Here is a 19316-nt window from a genome sequence, read left to right as displayed (position 1 = left end):
ACAGTATGCCCAAAATTTGCTAGGGTGCTGTTTTAAACATTTACTAAAGTTGATTCCTATGGTAAAACTGAACTAAATTGTGTAAATACCAATTGAGTGCTTTATTATGTGCAAAGGACTGTGCCAGGTAGTATGTAAAACAAGGATGAGTAGAATACCAGCCTTGCTTTCAGAAGCTTTACAGACACCACACTTACATGCAAACACACACGCAAGCTACATGCTAATTACAACTTTAAACATTCTTAGTTTTTAAAATTCTTACACTTTACTTTAGATAATTGTCTGCCTTTAGAAGACATAAATGTGGATATCAGGAGGAAAAAAACCTGCAGCATGAAAACTGAAGGATGCTGTGACTCTCTGATTAACCTGTTCAAAGAGTCTAATTAACAGTGTCCTTTCAACATAAATACTAAAATTATACACCCTGCAATTAAATAATTTTATATTACTTAACTAGCATAATGATATTAAAACTATAGAAACTATTTATCTACTTAACCCCTATACCAATATAACTTTATTCATATGCTAACGAAGCAACCTTGTCACATGGCTACAAAAACATGAAAATATAAAAATACTGTTATAATTATGGGGTACTGAAGAATGTAGATTTAAAATTTTAAATGACGTAAAATATTGATCTTCATAAGTATACATTATATTTTTATTTCTGGAAAATGACTTATAAATAGATCACTTGAGGACATTTCTAATTACTTAAGTCACAGTTCACTGTATAATTAACTTACGTCTACAGATAGTCCTTTCCTGTATGATTTCATTTTCTTAAAAAGCAAAATACTTTATTTTCAGTAAAAAAAAATTTACATATGAAAGTCAAAGACAATAATTTCAGTAAACAATGGAAATCAGCCACCATATCTTTTCTTAAGTTCTTCAACAGACTTATCCTTCAATCCTGATTTGTCTATGTGATTGAACAACACATGTGCAACTGAAAAAAAGAGAAAAGAATCATTTTAATCTCCATTTTTTAAAAACTAAGTGAAACAAAAACTAAAGGCAATAACCTGATTTGCCAAGTAAAACTCTTCATATTTTAAAGCAATAATCATTAGGATTATTTATAAATTCTAATTCAGATATTTAAAAAGGTTATCTGAGAAAAAAACACAGGAAACTAATGACATTTCTTACCAGAATATTCTGTAAAAAAATTCCTCTACTTTCTCAATAACATTAAACTTGCAGATTAAACTTAACTGATTCTGTACTACCTTAAACACTTTTGCCTGTGTAACAAGTATACTTTTAGTTTCTTAATATTTCAATTAACTTTTTCAAACTGAAACCATTTTATTTTAAAAGAAAATTCTGTATCACTACTGTAAATTAAAACTTCCTAATAACATCACAAAATCATGTTAGTGATACATTTTTATAATACCTAATAAAATATGTAACCCTTAAAAGTTAAAACAGGGCGATTGGGTGGCTCAGTCTGTTAAGCGTCTAACTCTTGATCTCAGCTCAGGCCATGATCTCATGGTTTGTGGGTTCTAGCCCCAAGTCAGGCTCTGTGCTGACACTATGGAGACTGCTTGGGATTCTCTTTCCCTCTCTCTCTCTCTCTGCCCCTCCCCTGCTTGTGTGCTCTCTCGCTCTCAAAATAAAAAAATAAACTTAAAAAAATAAAACAGAATTTGCCTATAAATCATATAAAATCACCCTTCATACCACTGAATGGCCCACATTCAACACTGGAAAACTCCGTTATAGTTCATATATTTCTCAACATTAAAACCAGCTACTGGTTGTTAATGATACAACAGATAACAACAGCTAAATATTAATTAAATGCTTAGTTACATGCCAGGAGCCCTTCCAGGTGCTCCCCTGTTTAACTTGGCTGGCAATGGTGACCCAACCAAGACAGTACTGTTGGTAGGCCAGTCTAAGGAGCCAACTCCCATTCTTTTTTTTTTTTTTTTTAATTTTTTTTTTTAACGTTTATTTATTTTTGAGACAGAGAGAGACAGAGCATGAACAGGGGAGGGGCAGAGAGAGAGGGAGACACAGAATCCGAAACGGGCTCCAGGCTCTGAGCTGTCAGCCCAGAGCCCGACGCGGGGCTTGAACTCACGGACCGCGAGATCGTGACCTGAGCCGAAGTCGGACGCTTAACCGACTGAGCCACCCACCCAGGCGCCCCCAACTCCCATTCTTTGAATACACTTGAACTTCCCACATGACAGTAGCAAGAAGCTCCTTTATTCAATGCATCTATACTGACAGGCTGTTATGCACTAAGCACAGTTCTAAGCCCTGAGGCCTAGAGAACAAGGTACACAAAGATCCTGTTCTCAGGGAGCTTTCATTCTAACAGGGAGAGAAAAATAATAAACAAATACAGGAATATTTTCAGCTAGTTACATACTATGAAGAAAAGTGAAGCAGGGTTAAGAAGCCAGAGGTGATGAGGGAGGGCAGGGGAGCAGTTACTCTGAGTAGGTCTATTGAGGAAAGGTGCTTCTGAGGTGGAAACTCTCAGGTGAAAACTGAATGAAGTGAAGAAGTAGGCAAGGGGAAGACATTCTAGGCTGAGGCAATGGCCAAACGCAGAGCGCCGAAGGCCAAAATAAGTTTACTAGCTTGATATATCTAAAGATATAAAGTCAGTATAGTGGAGCAGGAAAAAAAGTAGTACGAAAGATTAGAACAGTAATTAAGAGAAGCCAATATTTTTTAGGGAACTTCAGGGGCTATTTTTGACTTAAAACAGAAACGTCTTTTACTTTTTAAACTCTACCCAAAAAGTTCATGTAAAATTACATGTCCACTTCTCTAAGTACAATGTAAAATGTATTTTTCTTAGTGATTCAGACTCAATGTTGCTGCGAGAAACATAAACAAGAAAAGGAGCCCAAAGTACGTTTAGTCCAGGAGGTATATGAAAATGGTACACAGTTTTTGCTATTTTTAAAACTAAACAACCGGTACTCTTGTATTCTAATACCTTTCTCTTTTTCCTAAAACTTAAGTAAAGTCCCAAACTCTAAGTAATTGAAGTTCCCGCACAGTTCGATTTTAGTCAGGTTTCCCTAAGCTGACACCTCATGGTAAAGACCAAGATGTAGAAATAAATAAGGAATACAATTCTGCAGGCTCATCACCTGCCAATTTCCCCCCCATAATCCAGCTGCACTGTACTGTTTTAGTTTCTGAATTCAGTCTGCTCTCTCCTGCCTCAGAACATCTGCATACGTCACTCCCTGGGTCAAAACTCTTCCCCACCCTCTTCATTAATCAACTCCTGTGCTTCTTTAAGGATTCAGCTGAAATCAAACACAATAAAATTACTCTCATTGTATGAGTCCCACCTCCTTGCACTCATGCCCAGTTACTTGCTCCTGTGGTAGGTACGTGGATTACCTACCTATGTAAACAACTTTACGTGGTCCACGACAGCAGGCTCTCCACCGTTATGCTCTGATGCATTTTCAAGAAGAGTCCAGACTATAAAGCCAGACTGCCTAACGTTGAATCCTGGGTCTGACTTCCTACCTAGGTGACTTTGGTCAAGTTCCTTACCTCTCTATGCCTCAGTTTCCACCTTTGTAAAAGGGAACTGATAATCACACCTACAACTCATAATGCTGTTGTCAGGATTAAAAGATTTTATTTCACTTAATTCAATTTAACTTAATTGTGATTAAATTTAAATGTATGTGCCTTATACATAGTAAATATTCAATACATGTTCCCTATTGTTTGTTGAAAACATAAAGGAACATGTCAGAATAAAGAGATCTGGAAAAGCTTTCTTCACAGAACTTACTTTTTTTCTCAGGTTCTGACATAAACATCACTGCCATATCAAACCTTTTTAGTTCAGAAAGTCTCTGTAAGATTTCAAAGATGAGTGATGGCTCTTCTTTCCTGAAATAATCCAAACATAAAACAAATGATTAAAAGTAGCTCATTTAATTCTGTTTTTTTCTAACACAGTATTTCTAATTATATAGAGATAAGACCTCCATTTATCTTTCTCCCTGGATACAGTCTATATTTTAAGTGCCCAAAGGAAGAGATTTATCGTCAACTGAAGAAATTACAATATTCCTAAATGTGAAGCTTAGCACAGACTTTATTAACTTGCTATCACATCTGTCACTTCTACACCTTCCTTTCTTTAAAAAAAGTTTTTTTAAGGGGCGCCTGGGTGGCTCAGGCAGTTAAGCGTCCTCCTTCGACTCAGGTCATGATCTCACGGTTTGTGAGTTCGAGCCCCACATCAGGCTCTGTGCTGACAGCTCAGAGCCTGGAGCATGCTTCATGCTTCAGATTCTGTCTCCTCCTCTCTCTGCCCCTCCCGTGCTCATGCTCTGTCTCTCTCTGTCTCTCAAAAACAAATAAACGCTAAAAAAAAATTAAAAAAAAAATTTTAAGTCCTTTTTCCTCCTACCTAGTCATTTCTCTTTTTATTGCTTGCATTTGTCACCTTTTTACAACTTCTGTAATGCTGAAATTTACTAGAAAGCTGATTTAGTTATACAGAAGGTAGTAATAATGAAATCCAAGAGAATGACTTTCCCAAATCACTAGAAACAGCGTAACATTACAATACACAGGTATAAGGGAAAAAATTCAACTTACTCAATGTAAAAGTCATGCAGAATTTTAATGATTTGGTTGAATACATCTGGATCTAGATTCTTCTGAAACAACTTAGGATACATGGATGGTTCAATTTTCTTGGAAGAGATATAAAGAGTTAGAAAACTACATTATGGCAACATTCACATATCACAAATTATGTATATAACAATTCCTTAGGTGAATATGGTAAAGAATAACTATTATGCATTAGTCCTTACTGAGTAATAATGAGGTCACAGTGAAATGTAACTGTGATAGGGGCGCCTGGGTGGCGCAGTCGGTTAAGCATCCGACTTCAGCCAGGTCACGATCTCGCGGTCCGGGAGTTCAAGCCCCGCGTCAGGCTCTGGGCTGATGGCTCAGAGCCTGGAGCCTGTTTCCGATTCTGTGTCTCCCTCTCTTTTTGCCCCTCCCCCGTTCATGCTCTGTCTCTCTCTGTCCCAAAAATAAATAAAACGTTGAAAAAAAAATTTTTTTAATAATAAAAATAAAAAAAAAAAAAGAAATGTAACTGTGATAGAACAAAAGTTAGAGGAACTGTAAGATAATCACTCTGCTCAAGGCAGAGAAAAATCTCATGAACAGAGAGATGGAGATGTACACCCCCTTAGGAGAGACAGGAAACTTGAGAGTGCTCTCAAGGAGCAATAAAAATAACCAGACAGTTTAAAAAATAGAATTACATGAGACAATGTATTTAGAAGTAATTGCATTCTGGAAAATTGCAAGGGATTATTACTGTAATCACACTTGAGAAAGACAATGCTAAAATCCATTGTTTGGTCAATTTCATAAGATTTGTTCTTTTTCTGGGAGCAAATAAGAGCTCATTTTCAGGAGAATGACTGCCTAAATATTGCAAGCAGTTGCTTGGGGCACATGGAAGGCACTCAATGTATTTTAACTTCTTAAAGAAGTTAAAGAAGAATTAAGTTTAGGTTATGGTTTTTCAAATTAGATTAAGTTATTTTAGACCACAGAATTTAACACAGAACCTATTTCCAAAGGCTTCCTGGTTGCAAATATTTAAAATAGTCTGGCCAGGGTAATATATGCATTCAGCAAGTGCTCTACAACCCTCTTATACAAGAGCAAATACAGTACTCTTATTATATAGTGACAAAAGCAGCTCTGACCTTTCACTTAACTAGAACTGCTAGCTTCCTCTTTCTTACCTTCACATACTGATACAACAGATCTGGGGAATTTTTAAGTTGTCTGAAATCAGATTCAAGCTGAAATGAGTTTGCAGGAACAGGAGGAAGAACAGTAGTGATAAACTGAGCAGATGCTCTGTCTATCTGTATAGAAGTCTTCTCACTCAAAGACTGACACACATCCTGTTTCAGGTTGACTTGGGGTCTGAAATATTTCAGAGGCATCAAACAATTAGAAAAGAACCACAAATCGTCAAAGCTTATATAAGGAGACATCAACAGAGATTTTTTAATTTCTGACTTTACTAATGTATTATTGTAACTATTTATATTCTGCACATAGCAAATTCTTTTAGCTGTCCATATCTGTATTTTTGGTAAGACAGATTATACTTTTGCAAATTTTCACATACTGGCTATATAACAACTATTCTCACCTATAGGGCTAATATAACCTGGTCACCTTTTAAAGCGCACCATTTCTATATACAACATTACTACATCACATACACTCACAACTCAGCCTTTCCGAAATCTGAATTAGCACGTGTCAAGAAAGATACTCCAAGACACTAAGTGCTTCCTCCTTTAAAAAAAATATCTGCCTACTTAGTGTTTTCCTCAAATCACTTATCACTATCACTTTAAATAAAACCACTGAAATTCAACATTAAAAAAAACTTTTAATAGGATTGCTGAGTGGCAATACAAAAATGGATGAATAAAGCTTCAACATCCCAAAATAAACCTAATTAATCTATATCTTTTATGTTCTTACCATTAAGCATACATATGACTATTGTAAAATTCCAAGCATAATTTAAGGAGCCCACAAATAATCTTATGCATTAATGACTAGAATAACGATGACTAAATTCTATACTTTTTATGAAGCTTCCTTTTAAAAAATTAAAGATTTTTAGGAGTGCCCGGGTGGCTCAGTCAGTTAAGTGTCCGACTTCGGCTCAGGTCATGATCTCACAGTTCGTGAATTCGAGCCTCATATCGGGCTCTGTGCTGACAGCTCAGAGCCTGGAACCTGCTTCATACTCTGTGTCTCCCTCTCTCTGCCCCTCCCCCACTTGTGCGCACTCTCACTCTCTCTCTCTCTCTCTCAAAAATAAACATTAAAAATTTTCATAAAAAAGAAACTAGGGGCGCCTGGGTGGCGCAGTCGGTTAAGCGTCCGACTTCAGCCAGGTCACGATCTCGCGGTCCGTGAGTTCGAGCCCCGCGTCAGGCTCTGGGCTGATGGCTCGGAGCCTGGAGCCTGTTTCCGATTCTGTGTCTCCCTCTCTCTCTGCCCCTCCCCCGTTCATGCTCTGTCTCTCTCTGTCCCAAAAATAAATAAAAAACGTTGAAAAAAAAATTTAAAAAAAAGAAACTAAAGATTTTTCTAAATTAAAAAGTGAAATGCATATACTGAAGTTCTAGAACAAAAATGCACAGAATCAATTTGCTCAAGATACTTTATTTCTAACTCTCCCACTATGGTATAGGAATAGCGATCACACCTTAAACGAAACCTCTCTTACAGTTAAGTACAAATGAAAAAGAAAAACTAGAATGTGAAGTTGGGCAGTTCAAAGAATTTTGGTGATGAGCACAAACCAGAAGTCTCATCAGTAATATCAACTTTCTAGTGAATTATAACCATTCCAGATGAGTATAAAATAAGAGTATTTCTTCTACTCACGGCCGGGCTGAAGTATCACTGATTTCTTCTATTTTCAGTACTTTTGCTTTTGGAATATCACTTGTGGGCAAAAGGTCATCTTGGCTTGAATTTTTCTTACTTGTAGCGCCTGCACTTGCTATCCCATTTGCCAGAGTAATGTTATTAGCAGCAGTATCTGGCACATCAATAGTCTGTATCAAATTACCAGTTTCTTCAATAATAACCTTCTTGAGTGGTTTCTAAAACAATTAAAATCAATTCTTTAAATCAACGTATTAGGGTTTTCTATTTTAGGATCACAAATTAAAAGGTTGCAGTGTTCTTACAGCTGATACCGGCTACATATTTTGAGAATGTACTTGGATTTTAATTTCCCAGACTAACAGTTGTAAGTAAATTCAATTTGATGGTTAGACACACAACAGGAGTCATACTCTGAGAATATAAAGACTAAAAAGATACACAGTCCCTACCATATGGAAGTCTAAATGGGAGAAAGAAGAGATGCTCCTATACATAATTACAAGACAATGGGATGCATGCTATAAAAGGTGAAGTACAAAATGCTAAGAGAACAAGGGAGGCTTCACAGAAAAAGGACACATGAACGGCAATGTGGAAGGGCACTGCATGGTCAGTGGAAATATGAGAAGTCCAATGGGGCTGGTGCCAGAGGAGGAGTGGTGGTATGGACAAAGCCTGAAAGGCTCCTTAAAGGCAGTTTATAAAGGAATTATGCGTTATGTCAAGGAGTTTGGACTTCATCCCACAGGCAACAAAGCCAAGAAAAATGATAGCCAAACCTACAGTGGGCTAACTGAAGACACGCAGAAAAAGGTCAGGCAGTTAATTAGTATTCTGTATGAAACAGACTAACATTAAAATCGAAGTCAATTTTCTAATATGTAGCAGCTGGATAAAACCAGCGAAGGATTAAAGATCTGCCAAATATATTCACGAAGTTGGTCAGACTTGACCATATAGTTTTTAATTTAATAAAATAAATAGGGTTCACTCTTTCAGTCACTGTGTCAAACACGTTCAATTTCTTCTTACGTTTACATATAATACTCTGTTAGTAATAAAAAATTTTTCTTCAATATAATCTAAGTGTTCATTCCAACTGTATGGTTGAACTTTAAATCAAAATGTTGTAGATATAAAAACTTTTGGGGGGCGCCTGGGTGGCTCAGTCGGTTGGTTGAGCATCCAACTTCGGCTCAGGTCATGATCTCATGGTTTGTGAGTTCAAGCCCTGTGTCAGGCTCTGGGCTGACAGCTCAGAGCCTGGAGCCTGCTTTGGATTCGGTGTCTCCCTCTCTCTCTGCCCCTCCCCTGCTCATGCTCTGTCTCTCTGTCAAAAATAAACAAAGATTAAAAAAAAAAAAAAAACTTTTTTGACACATGTACTGAACTCAGTGACATACAAACTCAATGTTAAACGCAGACATTCTATTAACACAGCTAAGACTAACAGTTAACAACCAAATGTTACTGGATGAATATAACTTTTAAAAGCCATTAGCAAATTTGTTAACAGAATCACAGTAGCAGTTCTATTTAAAGTGCAATAACGTTAAGCTAAGGCCTTCGCCCTGCTGAGAAAAATCAACAGCAACAGTTTTCTATGAAGATATTAACCAAGAACGGGCATGTGTTAGTGCTGCAAAATAAACTGTCATTCCTGACAGGCAATAATCATTGAACTAAATCAATATAGTCCCATTTAAAGCCAAATCCTTTCACGGACAACAGATGTGTCAACATGATCCCAATTTTAAAATTTCCTAATCGGTGGTCTCTATTAAGTGTAGGCAGCTCCCACTGGGAGCTGCTGAGGGCTACTGATGGTTAGGGGGGCAGGGGGAATGACAGTATGCTGGTTAACAGGAGTCAAACACAAAAGATATCACTACAGAAAGATGTAAGAATATATGAAAGCTTCAATTAACCATTTTTTTTAAATTAAATTTAGATGCATGACATTTTACTTAGCTCTATATGAATATGGCCATTTCAAGAAAAGGAAGAGAAAAATAATAAACAGAAAGGGAGAAAGAGATGGGAAGTACCAGGTAGAAAGGTGAAGTTTTGCTACAGGAAAACAGAGAAATGAAAATAAAGTATTTCAGCAGAGGCTATGAGATCAGGAAACGCTTCATTTACTACCACCCATTAGGGAGCCCCAGGTCCCAGATAATCTATATCACTGCTCTTCTACATTCTCTCTGGAGATTTGCCAAAAGTGCTCTCAGGCTGTCACTTGACTAAAATCATCCTAGGACTCTCTCCACGTCCTGGGCTTTCCTCTCTTTCCTGACCACTTTTCCCGTGATCGGGTTCCTGAAAAGGAAATTAATATTCATCTCACCTAAAACTGCCTTAGCGTTAATCGGTATTATTTCCTCTGATCTAAACTAACCTGGGAGTTATTCTCAAGGAGAAAAAGTAAGGATCACACAGGGATTTGGTAACTGGCCCAAGACTTCAAAGTTTATGAAGGGGGACTAAAATCAACTCTTAAAAACATTACATCAAACTGCATCTTTGATTTTTTAAATAACACCTACTTTTTTACTATAGAGACCTGTTATAAAAATAAACAGCAATTTTCCCTTCCCCGCTAGGATACTGATTTTGTTTGGGATCATTTACAGAATGGTTCACCTCAGATGTCTCATTTCATAGAGGTGTTTTGTTTTGTTTTGAGGTCTTCCCACAAAAGATTTAAATACATGTTGCGTTTTCAAACTATTAACATAAACTGATTTTTAAAGTGAGGGAGAAGAGAACCTAACAAATATATAAAAGCTCCTCAGGGCACACTGGCCATGGTACATCACATACACAGATATTTGGTTTACTACATGTCAATGTTTTTATAATTATGGACAACGAAGTCTGACAAAAGTTTTTAAACCTTGTGAATTAATTTTTGTGAAAACATCTTACAAAGATGCAAAAGTTTAAACCACTTTTAATTAAACATCTGATCACCTTTACTGAAAAGAACAGAATAGCAGCACATTAACATAACGTATGAAAATGAATACAATGTATAAAAGCTACTAGGTTTATGCCTGGCATATGAACAAGTACAGTCTCAGAATAAAGTCACAGTAAGAACACTAGGGGGCGCCTGGCTGTCTCAGTCAGTACAGCATGCAACTCTTGATCTCAGGGTTCTGAGTTCAAGTCCCATGTTGGGTGTGGAATTAAAAACAACACTGGAAAAGCATTAAACTAAGAAATTCTGTTACTAACCTGAAATATGAACTTGACAAACTTTCTTTGCCTTTATTCCTTTGTAAAAGGAAGACAAAGTATCTGTTTTGACTTCCTTACAAAATTATTTCTCTCAAAGTATCTGCCATGCGTAACAGTTACTTCCAGGAGGCAGGGAGAGAATCACGAGCAGTGAGGGGCACACGGGGAGATTTTGGGGGCTGACGCCTTTCAAGTTTTGACCTAGCTGATTTCATGGGTGTTCACTTTATAATTATTTTTTAAATCTTAATTTGTCTTGTGTACTCTTCTGTATATGTGAATGTTAGAAATTACCATAGAGTCATATCATATATATATATATATATATATATATATATATATATATATTTGCCCTAAATGAATAACTTTAAAGATCAAGCACAGAACAAATTGCTAAATTCACACCAGCTATTCCTTCTAATATTGCAGGGGGAAAAAACTGGCTTTGTTGGACTTAATGAAAAATACTACAGTATACCAAAAACAATGTGCAATGGTATATTTTTAAGGACGATTTGCATATACTACAGTTTTGCCGTAGGTGCTGATTTTTTTCTTTTTTTTAAGGTGTAGATATAGTACTGAGGGCTTTGCAATGTTAGGGTAATAAACCTGACTGAGGACATTTTAACGATCCTCAGGTTTCTCAGGACATACATGCGATGGGCTGTGTCATTTCCCCACACAGAGCTGGGAGCAGGTGTCTCTCAGAGAGAATGAGGCTGTTTACAGCAAGGTGGACATACCACTTGTGCAAATGTGCATTGTACAAAGACCATGTGCTGGATTCTTCGAGCCACGAGGCACACCTCTAACTTTATTTCCAGCTGACTGAGCCCCAGGCTGTCCACAGTTGCTTGATGAGTTATGAAAACACCTGAACCAGGGCCCTGTGGTGTCTTCACTAAGTAAAAGGGACAGGTCTCCCCCTTATCCTTGGGGGTCACCTGAACATGTGAAAAACTCTCTGCTTCTGATCAGGGACCTAAGAGTAGAGAGTTTAAGATGGTGAAGGAATAAATGGGGGGTTGTTTTAATTCTGCACAATCTATGCAAATCACAATAGGCCTCCGGTCCCCCTAGGGCCTTTATCAGATCCAGAAGCTGGTGCTGCTCCCGTGAGGAACAGCAGCTCTGTCTCTACCAAGGGTACAGAGGACAAGGGAAAACGCTGCGGTCATTTTCAGTTGTGACTCTTCCGGGAAACCTTCGTCTTTTTGGACAGCACGCTCTCCTGGCCTTACCTCTGTTTTGTGTGTTGTGTGGCGTGTCTGCTGCGTTACTTATTTTCAAAGTCCAAACTCTTAGCTCAGGAGCCTCCAGGCTTCTGTGTTTTCAGCTTGTTGTCTTGGTTGTGCCTCCAGAAGCCAAAAGCACTTAAAGGCTGAGGACTTCAGGGCTTTTACCGCGCATTTCTGGGAGTAACAACGAGGATGGCACCACACTCCATACTGAAGTCTCACGGCCTGGCTGACTCCCAAGAACTCCTCTATGTGGGATCGTTGTTGTTTCCTCCTTTCCTGTCTCCAGTGAGACAATTAACCTGTTCAGAATGTCTGCGGTAATCCTCACAACTGGAAAATGTGAAACCTCATCCCTCCAACTGTACATTGTGTGCTTTGTGCCATTTTGAATGGACTTAGGTAAATCATCACTAACTCATCACTGCTCCTTCTCTGGTGGCAGATGCGCTACACGGAATCCCTCCAGTTGTACCCTGGGTAAAAATATGCTTAATTATCAGAAGTCACGTATTTGTGCTAGAAAATGTCCACTGGAAATGGAAGTTATGAAGAAAGAAAATCAGTTAAAACTGCCAGGGCCAGTTCCCCACAAAGTCCTTCAGTTGCGTTCACATGACCACGTTCTGTTGTGTCCTGAGTCACTGTTAGAATGGATACCACCCCTCGTGATACATCATGGGAGTTTTATACTAGAAGCTGAAACACACCTGTGTTGATCCTATCATTTAGAATTTTTGTCTTTTTCCATAGAATATAATCATTGTGTCTCACAGTGTACTTAAAAATCAGAATTAACAAATTAACATAAACATAGCTGAGCTTAGTTGACATTTATAAGTAACACGCTCCTCTCAGAAAACACGTTCTCAGTTTCCCTGCAAGACTCCAGACATCCCTATCCAACCAGAGGTCTGAGGCCATTGACAGAACTTCCAGAGAAGACTTCTTTGTCTGGGAGGGACACAGAGGGAGGTCAGGGCTGACAGGCAGAACTTTTCCATGGGAGTGGCTATGATTCCACGTGCAGAGTATGGGCTTTTTATTCCCATTCGTTCTCTTCTCAATATACAAATAACAACCTTCTGTGGCCACGGAGAGGGAGGGATGCAAATGCCTGTCTGAAATGCTACTTTATTAGTCTGTAATTACTTGTGTTCATCCTCTAGGATGCGACCCCTTGTTGTTCTACATTCGCAAACATGGGCAGTGACGGGTGGTGACAGTCGTTTCACCTCCTGGCATCTATTCCCCCAAGCTGTAGGTGACACCCAGTGGGAAGGGTAGCGTTTTCTGGCACTGATGCTGCTCTCTTGCAACCTGGTGGTTGGAAAGGTGGCAGGTGCTGACACCTGCTTTTTTGGGTTTCAGCTGCTGTTGGTATTGGTTCTTCTGTCACATCAACATAGCTTTCACTTCTGTTCTGCAGGTCAATATGGATGCAACAGAACTTCCTCCCTTACCAGGACCATCCTGCACGTCCTACTCCATGCCCCCCCCCCCCATCACCATTCATGCGCTACAAGCCACCTCTACCTCCCACATCTTGGTGGCCCCGGGGAGTGCACCTACCACCTCCACCTGCAGAGGATGTGAACAGTAGGAGTTGACATGCAAAGCACATTCACCGTATTTCTGTTGTGGTTGGACTCAGGTGCTGATTTTAGATCAAACCCCACACAACATGCAAAGCTCTTATAATAAAATCATAATCTCGAACAAGAATGGTACTAGCAATTAAAAATATTTAATTATTATAAAATGTAAAACGACTTCAAATATCTTTAATATCAGAAAACATATGGAAATATTTAAATATATACCACTAAATTAAGTCACTGAAAAAGTTATACCAGAATTCTAAATAGCTGAATTTTCTCCAGTTTTATTATGTCAATAATCCTAAAAAGTGTTTTTTAAAGATTCTAAAAATGGTCCTAAGAACTTTCAACATTTCTTTTCAGAGTTTATTAATTCAACAGTTTGTTTCCAACTCTTATTAATACAACACTGATACTTAAAATGGAAAAAACTGAAAGAAAAGTGCTTTTCACTTACAGTTGACCCAAGATGAGATGGATTATCAACAGGTTTTATCACATTTTGCCTTTGTGCAGAATCGAGAAAAACATCATCCCAGTGTCCTTTCTCAATTAAGTCCTTGAAAATAAATTTGTAAGCATGACTATCAAAATATCCTCAAGTTATTTATGTTAACAGATAATGTGTTTCTGTTTCAGAAAATAAGACCGTATTTTGGTGAAAAGAACACATTACCTTTTTAATTTTGGAAAGTTCAGTTACTGCTTGCTTATTCCCAGGTTCCAGAAGTAAAACAGTTTCAAAATCTAAAGTGAATTTTTAAGAACTACAATAAATTAGTGAAAATACTTTATGGAGTTCAAGACATGATACATTTAGTTAATAACCCATGTTTATCTCAAGAAGTTTTACTCAGGATGCTAGAAACAGGGGAGCAACAGTAAGAGCTAAGCATTTACTAAGTGCTATTCTAGTTACTTTATGTGAATTCTCATGTAACCCTCATCACAACGCCACTTTACAGATGATACAAATAAGACCTAGAGGTCATCTAACTCATCAAAGCTCACACACACTATTAAAGAATGACAGGGTCACTCAGCAAATGTAAGATAGAATCTAAGAGACCATATAATGGAATATTGTTCAGCCTTAAACCTTGAGGACATTATGCTAAGTGAAATAAGCCAGACACACTCCCTCTCTCTCTGACCCTCCCCCGTTCATGCTCTGTCTCTCTCTGTCTCAAAAATAAATAAACGTTGGGGCGCCTGGGTGGCGCAGTCGGTTAAGCGTCCGACTTCAGCCAGGTCACGATCTCGCGGTCCGGGAGTTCGAGCCCCGCGTCAGGCTCTGGGCTGATGGCTCAGAGCCTGGAGCCTGTTTCCGATTCTGTGTCTCCCTCCCTCTCTCTCTGCCCCTCCCCCGTTCATGCTGTGTCTCTCTCTGTCCCAAAAATAAATAAACGTTGAAAAAAAAAAATAAATAAACGTTAAAAAAATAAAAGAAATAAGCCAGACACAAAATGACAAATATTGCATGATTCGACTTATATAACGTATGTAGAATGGTCAAATTCATAGATAGAAAGTAGAATGGTGGTTACCAAGGGCTGGAAGGGGGGGGGGCCAAGAAGTTCTTATTTAATGGGGAGATTTTCAGGATTAGATGATACAAAAGTTCTCAAGATGTCTGGTAGTGATGCTTTGCACAACAGTGTGAACGTACTTAATGCTACTGAACTGTACACTTAAAAAGGGTTAAGATGGTAAATTTTGTTCACGTTATGTATATTTTACTACCATTTTTTAAATGCATGAGCTACAGCTAAAGCCAGGCTTAGAGAGAAACGGTCATATTTAAATGCACATATGAGAAAAGGTGGCTGAAAATCTAAGTACTGATGTCAAAATATTAGAAAACACGCAAATTAAACCTAAACAAAGCTGAAGAAAGAGCAGAAATAAAATGAAACAGAAAACACACACAATAAAACCAAGTTGGTTCTTTAAAGAAACTAACAGAATGAATACTTAAAATCTGACAGATCCTGGAAAAATAAAATAATTAGTACCAAGAATAAAAAAGTACCAATTACTAATAAAAAATAATTAGTACCAAGAATAAATTTTAGGGAAAAAAGCTAAAATCACTCCAGATTCCACATTATCCTCTAACCCTGAACAGCTGATCCCCTTCCCTTTTCTTTCTGCCTTTTCCTTTTCACTGATAATTCAAATTATTCATTAATTTCCACTGGCAGTTAGCCAGATTAGACAATATGCTATTAAAGTAAAAGATAATCAGGTCCACTACGGAAGCCATATTCCTCCAAATATGCAAACTATGAATGATCTAAACTGTGAAAGAAAATTTACTTCTCTAAGTTCTGTATTCTTGAACCCTGGAAAAGCTACATGAATCTCTGCTTCTGTAACTTGGCAGTCTCATCAGGACAAGTGAGTGACAGTTGTCATAAAACAGTCGTACCTTGTTTGGCATCATTTAACTTTCCCAAAAATGTTCTTGCCGTTCCTCTCCTGGCAAAAGCTTTAGAGTATGAGCCATCTAATAAAATAGCTTGTGTGCAGTCTTTTTCAGCTTCTTCATATCTATTAAACACGACAAAATTACCAACTGGAAAATGCAGCTTATAGAAAAACTTCACATAAACTTGAGTTTCTAATGTAAAAAGCAGGCATATTATTTCAACTAAAAACTCCCAAATCTGTCTTTGAAGGAAGACCATTTCTTTTTTATTCTTCATTCTCACCAAAACTTGGGATCATCTGGTAAGGAGGGAAAAGGTACCGGATTAAAAGAAAGCCAGAAAAAAGTGTGCTGGAAGGATGGAATAGAATGATGGTAAAGCACAAGCAGAGCAGACGAAAGAATCCCACTGCTGGCAGCCTACCTCCCCTCTAACTTTACGTGCAGTACACATAAGTACTACACTAACAATTAGAACTGGCACTAATTTTCAAATACAACTTCATGAATATTTGCCCACAATAGACACCACCTAAGGAAAACAAGACCATGGGACTTAGGGACTCCTTATATCATCTAACGCTTTTCATAAATTCTACTCAACCATGCAACCAGCCATCAATTCAGTCAGACTGCGTAGTGCTCTATAAAAACAAAAAGCTAAGGAGACCTTAAAAAAAAAACCAAAAACTTGAGACCCTCCTATATTTCAAAATGACTTTAATGAATTACTGTAAATTTATTTGGCATGATAATGGTATTGTGGTTATGTGCAAAAAATCCTTTAGGAATTAGATGTCATAATACCTATGATTTGCTTTACAATAATTCAGAGGGAAAAAAGCTAAATGTAACGAAAAAAAGTACAGCTTGTTAAAACTAGATGATTTGGTACATGAAGTTTATTATATTACTTTCATGAAAGCTGCAAAAATTTCATAATAAAAATATTCTAAAACAGGAGAATCTCCTGTGATTATATTCTCCCCAAGGCCTACATGACTGCTATCCTACCCTTGAAAGAAGACCTCCTAAGAACAAAACAAAATTTCTAATGAACTTAAACATCCCTTAATCCTTTAAATCACTTTTCAATGAAAGAAAGAGTATGTCTGTATATGTGCAAATGTGTGTGCCCTATGCCTCTACCAATATATTTTCTACTTTGCTGATTAGGTCATTCTCCCATTCAAGACATGAGCATGGCCCCCTCACTTTTCAGGGTACAGTACTTTAAAGAGCAAAAAGCCAAGTGCTTGTCTGGCTCTCCAGCCTTATCTCTATCACTGGACCTTGCATAACAGTCATAATATGAACCACTTGCCCTTTCAGAAGTTACATGAACTTTTCCACTCTTGTGCCTTTATACCTGAACTGGGACACTCAACCTATTTTTCACCTCTCAATCTATTATTCACTCTCACTGATCAAAATAATATATCTCTAATTGTGTCTATTTTTTTAATTTTTAATATCTATTCATTCTTGAGAGAGAGAGAGAGAGAGAGAGAGAGAGCAAGCAGGCAAGGGGCAGAGAGAGAGGGAGACACAGAATCCGAAGCAGGCTCCAGGCTCCGAGCTGTCAGCACAGAGCCCAACACAGGACTCGAACCCACAAACCACGAGATCATGACCTGAACCAAAGTCAGATGCTTAATCGACTGAGCCACCTAGGCATCCCATGTTTGTCTGTTAGTTTAAATGAGGATATATATAAACAAAATTTACTTATATGACAGGAGTTCCTAACCTGAGGTCCTTTGAGAGATGTGAAAAGCTGAATGGATAAAATATTACATGCTTATTTTCAGTTACTTACTTTAAATGGGATTAAGCTTCTCTTTCCATTATAACTGCAGACAATAAACCACGGTAGCAAAAAAAATATCATTGATATTTTCATATCACATTACAACTGTTACAAACATCTCAAAATACTATTTATGCTCACCACTATTTCAGAATTACAGTAGTAATTTAACCTGCTGTTTGTTTGTATGTGATCACAGAATCCCTGTTTATAAATGCTCCTATGACCTAACTGGCCAACTATCGGGCAACTCTGTCCCTAGCAGTCATTCAGATGCCAAAGAGCAAGGTCATGTGTTATCACACTGGGAACACAATCATCTGTGCACCTTTTTGGGTATTTCCTATCCACACTTATCAGTTCATCAGTATGTGGAAGAAGATGTCACAGATCACCCCAAACCTAAAGTTTCACATTATGTCTTTAAAAAAAATTTTTAGCTTTAAATTTACCTGTATTTTTTTTTAAAGCAGACTCCATGCCCAGCAGAGAACCTGAACTCAGACCTGAGATCAAGACCTGAGCTGAGATCAAGAAGTCAGACGCTTCACCAACTGAGCCACCCCAGCACCCCGAATTCACCTGTTTTAAATGTAGTTTCTCATTTTGTTGTGATATGTATATCACTGTATCACAAATTTTTAAAAACTGTTTCAATAAAATTGATTTCCTTTGTACTCTCAAATGTATAATTATACATGGAAAAATACTATTCTGAAGAAGGTTCCCCATGCAGCCAAAGGGGTCCATGGCACCAAGGTAATTACGAATCCCTATTTTAAGTATTTACATGTTTTTTTCTTAAATTCTGTCACTAGTGTATAAAATATTATTACAACAGATATAAAGAACCATGAGACACAGTTTCTGCCATAAGATATTATCCTGATTGTCCAACTTGGAACCCCTGAGTACATCCCGAACAGTTGTTTAGTACCATAGGACCAAGTTTTAGCTGTATATATATAATCAATCAGCTTATCTCAATGGCAACAATTCTCTTTTGTGATGTATGGATATACATATATATAACACTTCCAGATAAAAATGTGCCCAAAAGGTTCTGAGGTTAAAATAATTTTTAGGGACACCTGGGTGGCTCAAGTCAGTTAAGCGTCCGACTTCGGCTCAGGTCACGATTTCACAGCTTATGAGTTTGAGCCCTACATCGGGCTCTGTTACTGACAGCTCAGAACCTGAAGCCTGTGTCTCCCTCTCTCCCTGCCCCTCCCCACTCAAGCTGTCTCTCTCTCTCAATAAACATTAAAAAGATTTTTTTTAATAATTTTTAAATCATTAATTCAGAATAACATGCATGAAACAATTAATGTTAAATTGTGTAATGGCAGACTATTAAAAGTGGGAAAATAGGGGCGCCTGGGTGGCTCAGTCGGTTTAGCATCCGACTTTGGCTCAGGTCATGATCTCACAGCTCATGAGTTCGAGCCCCGCGTCGGGCTCTGTGCTGACAGCTCAGAGCCTGAAGCCTGCTTGGGATTCTG

General features: G+C 37.8%; 1 protein-coding gene across 1 annotated transcript in view; it reads right to left on the bottom strand.

Moving 5' to 3' along the window:
• Window positions 1-645: 645 nt before the first annotated feature.
• The window catches only part of RPAP3 (RNA polymerase II associated protein 3), a 40998-nt gene continuing 22327 nt past the window's right edge, over window positions 646-19316 (bottom strand). The window contains exons 10-17 of the mRNA XM_040488348.1: window positions 16005-16126; window positions 14250-14320; window positions 14031-14132; window positions 7483-7703; window positions 5805-5991; window positions 4627-4724; window positions 3809-3909; window positions 646-964 (exon numbers count right to left, since the gene is read on the bottom strand). Coding sequence (XP_040344282.1) covers window positions 879-964; window positions 3809-3909; window positions 4627-4724; window positions 5805-5991; window positions 7483-7703; window positions 14031-14132; window positions 14250-14320; window positions 16005-16126 — 988 coding nt within the window. The 3' untranslated portion in view covers window positions 646-878. The remainder of the gene's footprint in view (window positions 965-3808; window positions 3910-4626; window positions 4725-5804; window positions 5992-7482; window positions 7704-14030; window positions 14133-14249; window positions 14321-16004; window positions 16127-19316) is intronic.

Source organism: Herpailurus yagouaroundi, unplaced genomic scaffold (assembly GCF_014898765.1).
Source record: "Herpailurus yagouaroundi ecotype Mexico unplaced genomic scaffold, PumYag 166, whole genome shotgun sequence".
Classification (NCBI taxonomy): Eukaryota; Metazoa; Chordata; class Mammalia; order Carnivora; family Felidae; genus Herpailurus; species Herpailurus yagouaroundi.
The sequence above is the reverse complement of the archived record's forward strand: the minus strand, read 5'-3'. Positions and strand labels throughout refer to the sequence as shown.